General features: G+C 49.0%; 1 protein-coding gene across 1 annotated transcript in view; it reads right to left on the bottom strand.

Annotated features, from left to right (window-relative positions):
* Nucleotides 1-11,010, bottom strand: part of PKP1 (plakophilin 1) — a 54,329-nt gene extending 43,319 nt beyond the window's left edge. Inside the window, exons 1-2 of the mRNA XM_008176902.4 lie at nucleotides 10,256-11,010; nucleotides 1,461-1,561 (exon numbers count right to left, since the gene is read on the bottom strand). Coding sequence (XP_008175124.2) covers nucleotides 1,461-1,561; nucleotides 10,256-10,454 — 300 coding nt within the window. The 5' untranslated portion in view covers nucleotides 10,455-11,010. The remainder of the gene's footprint in view (nucleotides 1-1,460; nucleotides 1,562-10,255) is intronic.
* Nucleotides 11,011-14,751: the final 3,741 nt, after the last annotated feature.

The following is a 14,751-nucleotide window of genomic DNA, read 5'->3' as shown; positions in this document are numbered from 1 at the left end:
AGTAGAGGAAATGCAAATGGGAGATACACCTGCATAACAGAGTCTAGACATTTTATGAGTTTCAAGCAAACTTGCAGACAGAGCTCAAAGTTAGCTGAAAACAGGTGGTGGTGGTAGTTGGGGGTGGTGGTGGTGGTGATGTTTGTATTCCTTTAATATCTCTAGGGAGCAAGCAGAATGGAAAAAGAAGTTCCCCTGTCTGCATGTAGTGTGCAATCTCACGGGCCCAAGCAGATTTAGGCCTGGGATTACATGTTCAAAAGCACCAATGTATCCAAAGACTCAGCACCGTTTTCAAAAGTGACCAAGGAACTTAGGACCCTCACTGAAAGTCTATTGGACTCAGGCACTTTGGGAAACTGTACCCATGGTCTGCAACTGGAGAAGAGATCTTCAGGGACCGGCCAGGTCAATAGTGAAGTAGTGCCCAGCTGCAATGCTAGGGGGCACTGCGCTATTGCTGGTGCCATCTTTGGGAGAAGATGTAACATGGAAGCCCTGATCATTCCCAGTCATCTCATCCGTCTTTTTCCAAGAGGACTCTGTGACCCTGAACCCTAAGTCCTAACTCTAACCAGCTCTGAGTTTGGGGATAGGTTTGCGTTCAGATCTGACCCGTGAGTTCATTGCTATTCGCCACTCAGGTCAGATACCCACTCATGGTGGCCACAGCTCTTGTTGTTCAGCTGGTGCTGGCTAGGGGATATGGAGGCTCATTCAACAAAGCAAATCACAGAGGATATGAACTGGCATCTAAATTGTAACCAGCCTTTGGCTTTCACCAGCCAACAAAGACACAGCATTTATTGCAAATGTGCAGAGAAGAAGCAAGAACAAAGCTAAATAAGTGGAGATCTAAATCCCCAAACTGCCAGCCGCACCCCTAGAGTGTTTTTATGCAATGGCCAAATCACAGAAAAGTATCACCGGGCTTTGTAGGGTGCTGAAAATACCACACAGGTGATGCTGGATTTAGTGCCGTCAGCTTTGCTAAATAGAGGGCTCTGAAATGCAGCATTTCCTCCTCAGTCAGAGCAATTAGGCGGGGCAACAGCTTAAGTGAGACCTTCCTACCTATCCCCCACACACCTGTCGCTGAATCTTTCCCTCATTTGCAGAGATGAGCCCGAAGCAAAATACTAGATCCAGTTTCAGAAACAAGTTTGGGGGGATAATGGCCCCACACCATCCACCCAGCAGCAGGGGAGAGTTCTGATCCAGATTGTGAAATGTTGAGACCCAGGCTTGTTGCACTGCCCAAACAAATTTGTTACCTCCATTCTTAGGGAACAAGGTAACTTCCTCCCTCACCCGCCTAGAACATCTGGAGGCTGTTGATGTCCATCTTACTCTTGTCTCTACGGCACCGTTGGCTCCCCATATTGACCAGCAGTCCATTCCTATGGACTCTCATGCTCTGTACACCCCAACAGCAAGGCACAGAGAAAAGAACACCTTACCGGATACCCCCAGTTGCTGTTTCCTGTCTGGGCTTTGGCATAATAGCTGCCCCGGGCAGTCCCATAGTTGACGCCATCAGCCAAACCATCATACATGGAACCTGCAAGCAAAAGAACAACATTAGGAATGGAAAACTAAGCTCCTATGTGGTTTGCATGTGGGACATGGAGTTCTTTGTTCTCTGATGGGTCAAGGTCTTCCCCACTGGCCTCCAGAGAAGGACAATGGATGTATCATAAATCAGGGGGAAGAGAAGCCCTCTCTCAATGGACATGGCTGCATAAGGCTAGAAGCCCCTTCTGAGTAGTCATTCAGAAAGGAATAAAGGGCAGGAGAGGGGTGATCCAACCTTCCAGTCACCTCTCAGGACCAGATTCTTCCACCTTTTCTTGTGCTGAGTAGTGCCTTGCTCTGAGAGCAGTCCCATGAATTTCAACTAGTCATTGTGAATCAAGGAGACACACTCTGGCCCTTAGCTAATGGTGGTGGAAATGGAGTTTAGAGGTTCAGTTCTGTCCTTATCCAAATCTCTTAGATCAAGAAGAAACCCTGCAGGTTTTCTAATCAGCCACCGCATAACCCAGCCCAGAAGCATGAACTTCTCAACAGCCTACAACTGACCAGCCCTGCTGTGTAAAACCTCTTTCCATCTACCTCCCACTGGCAAACTCTAGTAAGGGAATCCTTGCTTCATTTCTCCAATTTCCCTTTCCTTCCAAAAGCCTTTTATATGAGGTGATATTGATCATTAAGAACAAAGATTAGAAGAAGTACTAACTATCCTCCAAGCTGGAACTCCATTGCACCTTGTGACAGCACAATACAGTGCGAGTTAATAAGACCTACATTTTTGAAAGTGCCCACTAATTTTGGGTGCCCAAAATGAGACATCTGAGGCCTGATTTAAGGAAATGTAAATACCCACTGACTCCAAATGATGGAATTCCACGGGAGTGCTAGGTCTCAACACCTCTGAAAATCAGGCCCAAAGCATTTCAATGTGAGCACCCAAATTAGCAGGCACTTTTGAAAATGTAGCCCCTTCGTCTCTTAGTAGAGATGGTCCTAAACTGGAATTTTCTTTCAACAGGAAATTCTGGAAAAGAATTTGTTCCATTTCAGAACGAAAAAGCAGAATTTCAAAATTTCACGCGAAAGGGAAATCTGAAAACACTTCATTTTGAAAATTACAAAAGAAATTTGAGCCTGGAAGCCCAAGCTCTGTGGTCCCTGGCCCAGCCGTGGCTGCCAGAGCTTCTAGTCTCTCTGTCAGTCTGGCTCACAGGGAACCAGAAGCCAAGAAACCCTGGGAGCCTTAGCTGAGGCACTCCCAGGCTCCCAGCTCTGGGGCAGGGAGCCTGAAAGGCTTGGTGTCCACAGCCACAGGCCAGTCTGCATGGCTGGCTGTCCCAGAGTTGTAGACTCTGGAAGACCTTGGCTCAGCATCCCTCCTGGTGAGCTGGTAGGAAACCTGGCAGATTTCTGATGGAAACCTGCCTACGGTTCATCTAAAGTTCACTGAACCCCATACGTTTCCATGAAACATTTTGTGTTATAGAAACAGGCATTTGTTGATAAAGCCTCGATTCATCAGAAAATGCATCATCAGCTCTCTTTCTCCCTCTTACTTGACTGTTTGGTGTGCCAACTCTGAGACACCCTGCAGTCATTCACATGGAGCTGTTCCTCTTCAAAGTGCCTTACAGCCACTAATGCCAAGATCCTCAAAGGCATTTAGGCTCCTAACTTCTAACTCATTAATAACGCCCACACTGGGTAATGAAAGACCACAGCGCAGGTGAGCCCTCCAGCCCAACCCGCCTCTGGAAGCTGGCACATTCTAGTCACCACTCCCGGCCAGAGCAATAGCATGGATGATGACCATGGCCATGTATCAGGGGGTAGCTGTGTTAGTCTGTATCTACAAAAACAACAAGGAGTCTGGGGGCACCTTAAAGACTAACAGATTTATTTGGGCATAAGCTTTCGTGGGTAAAAACCTCACTTCTTCGGATGCATAGAGTGAAAGTTACAGATGCAGGCATTATATACTGACACATGGAGAGCAGGGAGTTACTTCACAAGTGGAGAACCAGTGTTAACAGGGCCAATTCAGTGTGATCATACTAGGCTGGAGCAATGTATCAGAGGTGGAGAAACACTGATCCAGAAGAGGTAGGAGAAATTACCCAGAATGGTCATCAGCAGGGAAATCTTCCCCTGACTCCTCTGTGCCGATGTCTAGATTGAAGATTCCATTGTCCATTAAACTCAAGAGGTTCGGAGAGTAATGTCTCTAGAACCAATTCTTAATTTGGGCCAGATCTTGCCAGGGCTGAGCCCTGGCACCTCTAGGCTTCATAGTTCATAGCCCCGGCACCTCTGAGTTTGGCAGGTCATAGCCCCGGCACCTCTGAGCTTGGCAGGTCAGAGCCCCGGCATCTCTGGGCTTGCTGCATCAGTTATGAAAGTGAAAACAATTGCTTGAGCCCCGGCACCTCTTTCACTACAAATTAAGCACTGACCAGAACCCTATTAATTTCTCTATAACCCAACTCATTTAATCCTTATTCACTTCCAAAGGACTTTCCTATAAGGGCTGTATTGGCAAAGAAAGTGGCAAGATGTGTGGATGGATGTACGGCACACTGGCATTGCTCCGTTTGAGTACTTCCCCACTCTATGCATTCCCTGGCACAATTCCCCAGGTTGATTTCAATAGGGCAGGTTGGTGCTGGAGGGTGAAGGAGTAGGGTGGGACGTGAAACTATGGGTTTAACCCATGCGATTCTCCCCGGTGGTACGTGTTTTCTAACAAAGCCGGCACTAGGGACAGATCCCTTGGCCCCAGTTGCCTGGAAATCATTTCTTAGCTAACACTCTCCTGATCTGTGCTCATGTCCAATAACACCCAGAGTGGAGCTTCTATGCCTTCCTCCCTTGCCCACTTCCCATGCAGTTCAACAGCTCCCCTTTTTGTAAAAGGACCACTCACTGCAGCAAAAATCAGCCGACTCACAGAGCTGCAGGCTGGGAACTTGCTGCTTCATTCAACTTCATCACAAGGGTCAGGTGAAAACTCCATTAACTAAAAGTAAGGGAGGGGTGGAGCCTGGCTCCATCCCATAATGCTCTGTGTAACCCAGCTAACCATATCACAACTACTTCACTACACACTCCTGAGTACAGGAAGGGTTTGGTGCTCAGGGCAGGTCATGGGCTTATCTGACCCTCACTGTTTTTGGGACAATTTCCCCCTCCCCTCCTTTTTCATAAGGACCTTCTTAATTTGCCCTGAGCTGCAGCAAGACAGTTTCTTTCCCTAGCTGAGCATCACCCTGAGTGATTCATGATTGATGCTCATCAACGGACAGAGTGCTAAATGCTTATTGAATCGGGTCACCAGTCAGCAGAGTTGCAAGGTCACTGCCTGCCAGGCTGACAGATATTGTCTCATCGTTTCTTTGTACTCCCCCCGTCTGTCTGTAATACTTAGTATGTAAGCTGTTTGGGGCAGGGACTGTCTTTTTGTTCGGGGTCTGTACAATGCCTACACAATGGGATCCTGTCTAAACTCCTAGGTACTCCGATAATACAATACAAATAATAAATAAGCCCCTTTGATGCACATCTTTGCTTTCATTGTGTAGCTTCCTTACTATGGGCTGGAGTCTCAAGGAATTTTGCATCACGGACAGTTCGCCCCCTCCCCGTGAGATTTAATGATTGGCTTTTTTACTGAGAATTTCTGTGGCATATACAGCACCAAAGGTGCTATGCTCTTTAAAGCCTGGGGTGTGAAATCTGCATTCTCTGCTGTCATGGAATTGTGGCCCTCAGCTACTAGAACTGGACAGGAAATTCAGCTTCCATGCAAGAGAGCATCATTTCCGTGGGGTGGGGGGAAATCAATGTAAAACATCAGCCTCATATTGTCCTGTCCTATTTAAGCAGTTGATGCTTCAGTTTATCGTGGGCGGGAGCTTTGATACTGGCAATCAGTGGATAGGAGAGAAGGACAATGTGGGTCTCCCATAATCTGCCTTTCCAAGTGGAGGTGGCTGTTGTGCATCCCAGATCTCGAGGCTCTGGAAGTGAAAACCAAAGTCTCCTGGAAAATGGCATGGCGAGGGGTGGAAAAGGGAGAGTACCAAGGAAAATCCCCAAAGGAGGAGCATTTCTGGAACCCTTCATTGCTACTGGGAAATCCACTGGTCCTGCTCACTGGGGAAGAGCCTACACTTGCCCCCAGAAGTATTATGACCTAATAGTTCAATGTGCGCTGTACACCATTTATTTTAGTCCGGCAGTTAATTCGATCTTTACAATGCACTTGGACTGAGCCAGAGTCTGGGTAAGCCAGAGGGTTCCTAGTGGCAGGGAGAGACATGCCATGAAGGACCACACCCTCCGCAGGGTAAATTGGCATAGCTGTACCAACTGTACTGGAACCATTTGTATAGTGGGGGGGCTGAGAGCCATTGAACCAACTGTAAGCCTGCATATGATGGAAACCACTTCAAGCCAGGGGGTGCGGCAGCCCCCTACTTCCAGCACCTGTGAGCTGCACTGAAGTCAACAGCAGCGATGTTGATTTACACCACCTGAGAGCTGGGCCACAGCATTCTAGTGTGCAGCTGTACACACTAAGGTGACGGTGAACAGAGAGGTGCTGGCAGGAGCGGGCTCAGGGCTGGTTAGACTGCTGTACGGACCTCTATCATTCCTTAGTATGTCTTTCGGGTCTGCCCCTGCAAACCCTGGGTCCTGCTGACAGACTCTTCAGTGGGGCTGCCCATGTGACTCAGGGCTAGTTGCAGTGAGTACGAGTTGCAGGAATGCCCTTAGTCAATGGAAGTTAATCAGATTCCTCGCAGGCAACCTTACGTTAAGCAGGGCTAAAAGGACGGATGGAGGGATAGGGGAGGAGATAAGCTATGTCAAGGGAGCAGTTTTTCCATTTTCTTTGCAGATTCAGAAGGTTCCCCCCACCCCAAACCTTATCCATGCAGCAAAAATAATCTATTTCAAAAATGCAAAGTGACATCACAGGAATAAACCACAGCCACACAGTGAACAATTAACAACCCAGGAACCCAGACCATAGCGAGGGAATGGGTGTATATTAATCTCTTTCATTTAGCGTAGAGCAGCACAACATGAACCAATGGCTGGAAGTTGAAGCCAGACAAATTCAAATTAGAAATAAGGAGGGTGTTAGCCATTGGAACAAACTAGCAATGGGTAGTGATGCATTCTCCAGCTGTTGAAGTCTTCATCTCAAGACTGGATACCTCTCTAGAAGACATGTCCTAGCCAAACACAAGTTACTGTGCTCAATGAAGGGCTAATGGGATGAAATTTTATGGCCCGTGTTATGGCTTTAAAAAGAATATCAATGTATCTTGATTTTAACAGCTCTGGAGTATGCAAAATCCTCTATCCAGCCACAAAAGAGATTGGCAATGGGCAGCAACAGAGTAAGCTTCCCACACCCACTACCACAGCAGTGGGAGCTGTAGAGACCCGTCCCAGGATGAGAGAGTTCATTTTCCATGGCCCACTCATTCACTGGCTTCTCTGCACAAGCTGGTCACAGAGTCGCTGTTGACGAAGACGCCTGCTCGCTCAGAATCAGCCTGATTTGGGGTGGAATTTTCAAAAAGCACCTCCTTTTAGGACCACAAGCCCCACTGACTTTCTACGAGCTCCTGGGTCACGTAGGATCTTTTGAATAATCCCACACTAATCCAATTCCTTTCAAGTGACTTTGCTTTGAGATTCCACCCCCGCCCCACCCTCTAGGGAACTTTGCGATATCTGCTCTGTCTTCTAGGACCTTGTGCAATTTATATCTCATGTGACGAACACAGCACAATGTTGGGTGCCATAAAACAAAATGCTATTTAGTCCCTGAATAGACACGGAAGAATCAAAAAGCAGAAAATGTCCCATAGTCGATGTTTCCTCAATATCTTGGCCAAGAATATCCAAGGTGATTACCAACAATTAGCCAAATTTTCAACAGCAGCCAGATGTGAAGCCTGGATTTAGGAGCCTATCTACCTAAACAAGGGGCCTGGTTTTCTAAAGCACTGAGTGCTCTGCAGTTCCCATTGAGATCCATGGGAGGGTTGGGTGCTCAGCACTTTGGAAAATCAGTGTGTTTATTGGATCAAATCCTCAAGGGCAATTCTGTTTCAGCATGTAAATATCTGCCCAATTTCTCCACACATTTTTTGCATGGCACCTGCTCCTGCCCATCAGCCGTACGCTGAATCCCCAGCAGAGCTGTAGCAAAGGTGTAGGGCAGAATCGGCACTGACGTCTGCAAAGATTTCTGCCTACAGTTGAGGCGTTAGTGGTGAACAGCGACCACAGCATCACTAACTGGCAAAGTTGTCTCAGTCCCTGCCTCTTCATCCAGCACCTACTGTCAGCCTGGTTTGTTTCTTATTCTACCAGGTCCTGAGACCACAAAGCCTTAATCGATAGAAGTGAGAGGAGCTAGGAACAGATTTACACATGACCACATCTTCCAGTTACCTCTGTGATTAGCACTTTCAGCTGGCACAGACAAGCTTGCCTCTGCCCTCTTCAATACCAACGCCCTGGCTCTCACAATCACAGCAGCCACAGAGTCATATACTGCCATCCTGGCATAGTATGGGGTATTGCATACACATGCTCCTCCACAAAGCTGCTACATCCCCTGTGCCGTGGGTTCGGCATGCAAAGGAAAGAGTTTGATGGGGCTTAGGAAGCCAGCTGGAACTGTATAAACATCTTGACCCCTACCCCAAACTCCACAATGCAGCCCCACTTCTCCTCGGAAGCCAGCCCTACATTTGAAGTCAAGTGCCACTGTAACCTAGAATCTTTGGAAGAGGCACAAGGATATTTGACCCCTCTCATATTTGAGTCCACCTAGACCAGGAGTCAGCAACCTATGGCATGCGTGCCAAAGGCATCACGCGAGCTGATTTTCAGTGGCACTCTCAGTGCCCGGGTCCTGGCCACCGGTCCGGGGGGCTCTGCATTTTAATTTAATTTTAAATGAAGCTTCTTAAACATTTTTAAAACCTTGTTTACTTTATATACAACAATATTTTCGTTATATATTATAGACTTATAGAAAGAGACCTTCTAAAAATATTAAAATGTATTACTGGCACGTGAAACCTTAAATTAGAGTGAATAAATGAAGACTCGGCACACCGCTTCTGAAAGGCTGCCGACCCCGACCTAGACATATCAGCCTTGAGATTCTCACAACCTTGCAAAGCCAGTCCAGATCCTCAAGGGTTGAGCAGAGACCTTCGCGTGTCTCATTCAGCGTCAGTATCACTCATCCTTCCTGCTAACACCTCACTATCCTTCCATCACAGCTGGACATCTTCTCCCCAGGAGGACATGTCCCAGCTTTGCCGCTCTTTCGGCAGGAGTGAAATCCAGATCGCAAGGCCACTGGAAATCACAAGCACAACCGAGACCGGAATAACTCGGTGCAGTGAATGGTGAGAGTGGCTCAGATGATCACCGAGGTAGGTGACCCAGTCACAGAATCCTTCCCGACACATGGACCATGCTACACGGCCAGGGAGGGGGACAAGGTTCAGCTCTGAGGGTTTTTTGGGTTTTGTTTTTTTCCCCTCTGCTGGAGAATTTCTACAGTTCCCCAAAGGAAGAACAATGAAGCAAACTCTAAAGAGAAAGGACAGTCCAGGGCTCTTCAGTTCTTTTCCCATCTCTGCCACAGACTTGCTGTGTAACCACGGCTGAGTCGCTTTGCTTCTTGTACCTCACTAACTCTGTCTGTAAAATGTGCGCAATGCTGCTCACCTGCTTTTCTGTTAGGTTCAGAAAAGCGCTTTGAGCTCAGGTGCAAAGATGCAGTAATGAGCAGGGGGAGAGATGATTTTCACCTTTCAAATGTGATGGGGATTCTTAGTCTTCCTTCATCTCCTCTTAGGTGCTAACAAATCGACAGAGCAGCGATTGCTAGAGCAAGCCAGCCACAGACACAGAATATATCCTGTGATTTACAAGGTGCTGGCTCTCCACCACTCTAAACTCCTTAGCATGCCTGAGCTGCCCTGTATAAAGACAGCACATGTCTAGCTGGCTGCACTGAGCCCAGCAGGACTATTACAGGAAACATGTGTTGGGCTACTCACGGTCAGTGTTCCTAAGCCTAGACTAGAGGGGGAGGAAGCCACCCAAAGGGCACAGAGCGGTGAGCCCAGATATAGAGCAGGTCATAAGACATTTGGCAAATAATCCAATTGGCAGGGAAATACGCAGAGGAAAATAGATCACTGTCTGGGAAGCAAAACACTTTATTTAGAGTCAGGGAATAAAGAGTTAATAATGCTTTGCACCTTCCATCTGATGCTGTCAAGGCACATCATGAAGATACATTAACTATGCCTCACAGCAAGCCACGAGAAGGGGATGATTGCCACTTTACATATGGGGAAACGGCAGCAGAGAGCGGGTAAAGTCACTGGCTCAGAATCACACAGCAACAGAGGCAGGGATTGAACCCAGAGGTCCTGACTCCTAGTCCTATGCTAGCCCTTCCAGATTGCCTGCCATTTCTTCTGGACAGAGAAATCCCAGCAGGCAACTCCAGAGAAACGGGCCAGCTTGTCAGCTATAGACAAAACCCAGCAGAACCAAATAGCCTAGATTACAAAGACCCCAAATACAAACCCACTGTGGGTTCTGAGGCAGCCCAGGGAGGGGGAACGTGAATCCCTTGCTACTCGGAGCGCGGCGGATGGGGTTTTACCTCGGTTGGAGTGCCCAAGGCTCGACTGAGAGGATTTTTGCTTCTGCCGTTTCACCGTCATCATCACCTGCTCCTGGACTCTCTGTTTTCCCGTGCCCCTAGTTTTCAGCTTGTGATCCGAGGGCAAGGCCAATGTAGAACTGGCCTGGTCTTGGAAACACTCATAAGCCAGGGCTGTTTTCAGCGGAGAGTGAAGCATGGCTGCAGATAGAGAGAGTGGACTGGAGCTTCACCTGACTGCACTTCAGAAAACACAACAGTAACAATTCTTGAGCTGGGGTTAAACCTCAAGAATCCCTCCTTGCCATACGTCCCTCTGCTGCTGGCTTCTCCGTGCTCCTTCCCCTGGCTCTCTGGCTGGGGTGTGAGCCGGCACGCCCTCCGTCAGACGGGATATACAGCCCCCTGCCTGCACACACCCACTCCGAGAGCACAGCGCGCTCAGCTCAGGTGCTGCAGGGCAGGCAGGTTTATTGCTGACCTTGATGTGATTGCGCTTTTTAAACTCATCACATAAATGCACCAGGCAGTAAAGAAGCGAAAGCAGGCAAATGGAGTGGGAGGGGAATAGACTCGGGAAACTTCATCCTCGGAGTGACAGCTTCCAGTTCCCCTTTGCAGATTCATTGCCAGCTGTGTGTCTAGGTAGAAAACTACCCTGCATGACCGCCTTCCTCCCCAGCAATGGATCACTGGGCCCTTCCCCATGCAGCCTGCTCCCTCCCTTCTTTGCTTTGAGGTTTTTTCTTTTCCCTATGTGAACTGGATCAGCATCCAGCACCAGCACCAACAGCCTACGGGACAGGCGGCGCCTCTGTGGGCATCTCTACGCTGCATGGTAAATCCGGGTCTGCTAGAGCATCCACGCTGCATTGTAAACCTGGCTTTCAATTGCTGGACCCAGGTCTCTCAGCCGGGCTAACGCGTCCGTACTGCACTATGCTGAACTTCTGACTTGCGTCTGCGGCTTGCAGCACAGTCTCAGCAGGACTCAGGCTCTGACCCACCCCCACAGCAGGGCCCAGGGCACAAGTCCAGAGGGGTTCTGGCCCAAGTCAGACTGATTTCTGCGTGGATGGTAGCGGGGTTTGGGCTCAAACCGGAGTTTGAGCTGCCTGGGTTGACAGCGCAGCACAGACGATTTCAGACATGGTGTTTGCTCAGCAGAAGTGTGGAGGGGGTGACGCACTACATAGGGTTCAGTTCCTGGATCTTCCACAGAAACCCTGTGTGACTCTCTCTGCCTCAGTTCCCCTTCTGTCAAAGCATACCACTTCCTTTGTCCACTTCGACTGCAAGCTGTGGGGGGCAGGGAACACCTCTCACTATGTATGTACAGCGCCTAGCACAATAAGGCTCTGTGCTCGGCTAGGGCCTCTAGACTCTAGTACTGCTACTGGAGCACCACGGGAAGCCCTCCCCAAAGAGAAACCCCTCCAGAGTCAGAACTGGTCCTACTTCTGCTCTTCATTCCATGCACTTGACAGGAAAATGCACGGGACCCTGGCCGGATCCTCAAAGGTCTGTAGGTGCCTAATTCCCATGGAAAGCAATGGGAGTTAGCCCTTTGAGGACCTGGGCTCCACTTCCGCTCCTACATGAGGATGGCCTACAGCTTCTCACTAAGAAAATCAAATGCAGGTACCAGAGACATGTATGATACACGCATAAGAAGCAGAGCTGGTCAGAAAATTTAGGGGTGGAGGGAATTTCGGGGGTGGGGGGAGTTGATATTAAAAAATTGAAAATTTCAACCCAAAACTACCAAAACCCATTCTCCCCCCCCACCCTCCAAATTTTTCAGCTTTGAGTTTGTCAGTTTTTCAACCACAAATATAAACACTCTTGGGGAACCAGACTCCTCCTGCAACCATTTTTGTTTGGTCAAAAGCCCAATTTTCCAGCCCTAACGAACAGGTGCACCTGTAGGAAAGCGAGTGTGAAACAGACAAAATCAGATGCAGAAGCAGGCCGAGGCACTAATTAGGATAGGTGTAGGCACAGGTACCGCTGGTACAGGTGCAGGGCTCAGACACGCTTCAGGAGAAACAAGCTCCTCTACATTTCTGAACAGAGATCCTCCTAATGCAGAGACCTTACATGCTTCATACTGAGGCTTCTCCTTACTGAACCTCAGTGGCACAGAGGGTCAGAGATCTGGCTTTGCATGGCTGGAGGGCTAACTTGAAGTGCTGGCTGGGGTCACACATAAGGTTGATGGGCTTTGTACAGAGACGTGAGGAAAACACGGAGGGGACTTGGTCACCATTTCGTTCTGCCCTTTTTCACGCCTCCCTGAAACATTTTGTGAAAACAGGAATTTGACTAGGGTGACCATATGTCCCATTTTGGCTGGGACGGTCCCCTTTTTCAGCTCTGTCCCGGCTGGCCCTACATTTTTGCCCAAACTGGGCATTTGTCCCAGCTGCAAGGCAGAGCGGAGGTGTCAGCTGAAGGCAGCGCTGCCCGCCAGCAGGAGAGCGGAGAAATTTGTTGCTGTGGGGCAGCGCTGCTTGCAGAGCTGACTCCCACCCCCAGGTGGCATGGAGCTCAGGAGGTCAGGCCCAGTTGCGTGCGGCACCGGGGGGTCAGCCTCAGCCGCGGGCAGCATGGGGAGGGCAGCTCTGGCAATCTTGGGTGGGGGGCATGGCTTGGGAGAGCCTCAGCCATCCCGTTTTTACTTTAAGAAATATGGTCACCCTAAATTTGACTGCAAAAGTGCCACAAATTTCACGCTTTCATGAAGCCAGGATCAATGTCAAAAGAGCGAGAAAACATGGCAACGTTCGTACTTAGAGTACTTCAGGTGTAGCTACGAGTATTTCACCCACTTTTCTTCTCACTTTAGTCCCTAGTCGCTCACTTGTCCACAGCACCACAAAGTTAATTACCATTCTTTGCTAAAGAGAGGCTCAAGTCAGAGTCAAGTCAAGTCAAGTCATCAAGGAGGCAGCTGCAGCGGGTTAAAATCAAGATGGATCGGCGGAGCTGTGTGTGGTCCCAGAACTGGAATAGCAGACAGCTGCACATCAGGACTAGAGAGAGGACTGGCAGAGCTGGAGGTGGGAAAAGAAAAAATAGCAGGGGGCGGTGCAGTCCAGGATTGGGGTGCATTACATTACTACCTGGAGGAAGATTTCTTGTCTCATTTCCATCTAGTGCTATATCAGTCTGTGAGCTCGCACATCCAGCTACAAAATGAAAGTGAAATAGGCTGAGGCTCTTTTCCTGTGTGGCCCTATTTCTTGTACCAATGGAGAAGTGACAATCAGTGCCAGGTAATTCTGCAATTATTATATTGATGAGAAGCTGTCGACATCAGACAGCTTCCATACAATGCTGTACGCTGCCCGTGCAAACCAACAAGACCAGTTCCATGCAGGCATGGTACACTCTGTGCTCGTCACAGTGCAGAAACAGCCAAATGTTTATCAGATCAACCCGGTCCCAATCATCTGCTGCAGAGTAATGCAAATGTTACTACACGTAGGCCTCTGCTTTATTTCATAACCTCAGCAAAACTGCCGACCGGGGCTGTCGAATGTAAATAGGGAAGATTTCAAAAAGTAATGGACCAGATCCTCGTAACCTACACTGGCGGAGCATCCGCCAACCAAACCAAAGAGTGTGGTTTTTAAGAATCTTATTGGAAAGGACCTAGGTCATCAAAATCCTTCAGCATCTTAAACAAAAGAGCGTCCTTGCAGCTCAGTGAGAATGGCAGGTCTGGCCGGCATTAGAGGCGCCATCTGCACTGTGACACAGGAGAGACAATGCTGAAGGTGTGGAGACCTAACCCCAGACCTGCTGCAGTGTCTTATCAACAAGCAGGGTGCAAACCCAGCATCTGCAACTATCATTAGGCAAAGGGCCCATCTGCTGTACTGGGGTGGAGCACACAATTCTCTGAGGCAGCAAAGGGGGGCAGACGGGGAGCAAGAGCTTAGGATGTGAGCGATGGAAGTCTGGCGGGTGAAAAAGCAGCTGCTGGCCAGCTCTGAACAAGGTGCCTGGCACTGATGGATGCTTTCACACACAGGAGCAGAACATGATAATGCCATGAGTCACCGCTCCACACCCCACAGACTAAAGGCGACACACCTTGTGCATCTGGCCTGTTCAAAGCATTTTTGTTCCGAGTTTCTGGGACTCTTGCCAACCCACTGATTACAATCAAAGGGCTCGCTGGCCCGATACTGCTCCCAAAATGCTGCAGACCTCTCTGTTGGAACTTGTCAAGCGCTCCTGAATTGACAGCGCCTACGGAGCTCGCTCTTGGGTATCTTCCCAGAGAAAGAACAGCTGACCGGAAATCTAGCCCTCCACCAGATTTCCAGCATCAGCCCCTGACCGCATGTGATGTTTCATGAAAGGCCCTTTCCTCCCCGGCAGTAGGAGCCACATGATGCTGCCGTGGCATGGGGACCTGCAGAAGGAGCTGGCTGGATGGCTTCATAGCCAAGCCCAGCCCAGCAGCACATCTGGGTGGGATTTTG

The sequence above is a fragment of the Chrysemys picta genome, chromosome 4 (assembly GCF_011386835.1).
Source record: "Chrysemys picta bellii isolate R12L10 chromosome 4, ASM1138683v2, whole genome shotgun sequence".
In the NCBI taxonomy this organism is placed as follows: domain Eukaryota; kingdom Metazoa; phylum Chordata; order Testudines; family Emydidae; genus Chrysemys; species Chrysemys picta.
The sequence above is the reverse complement of the archived record's forward strand: the minus strand, read 5'-3'. Positions and strand labels throughout refer to the sequence as shown.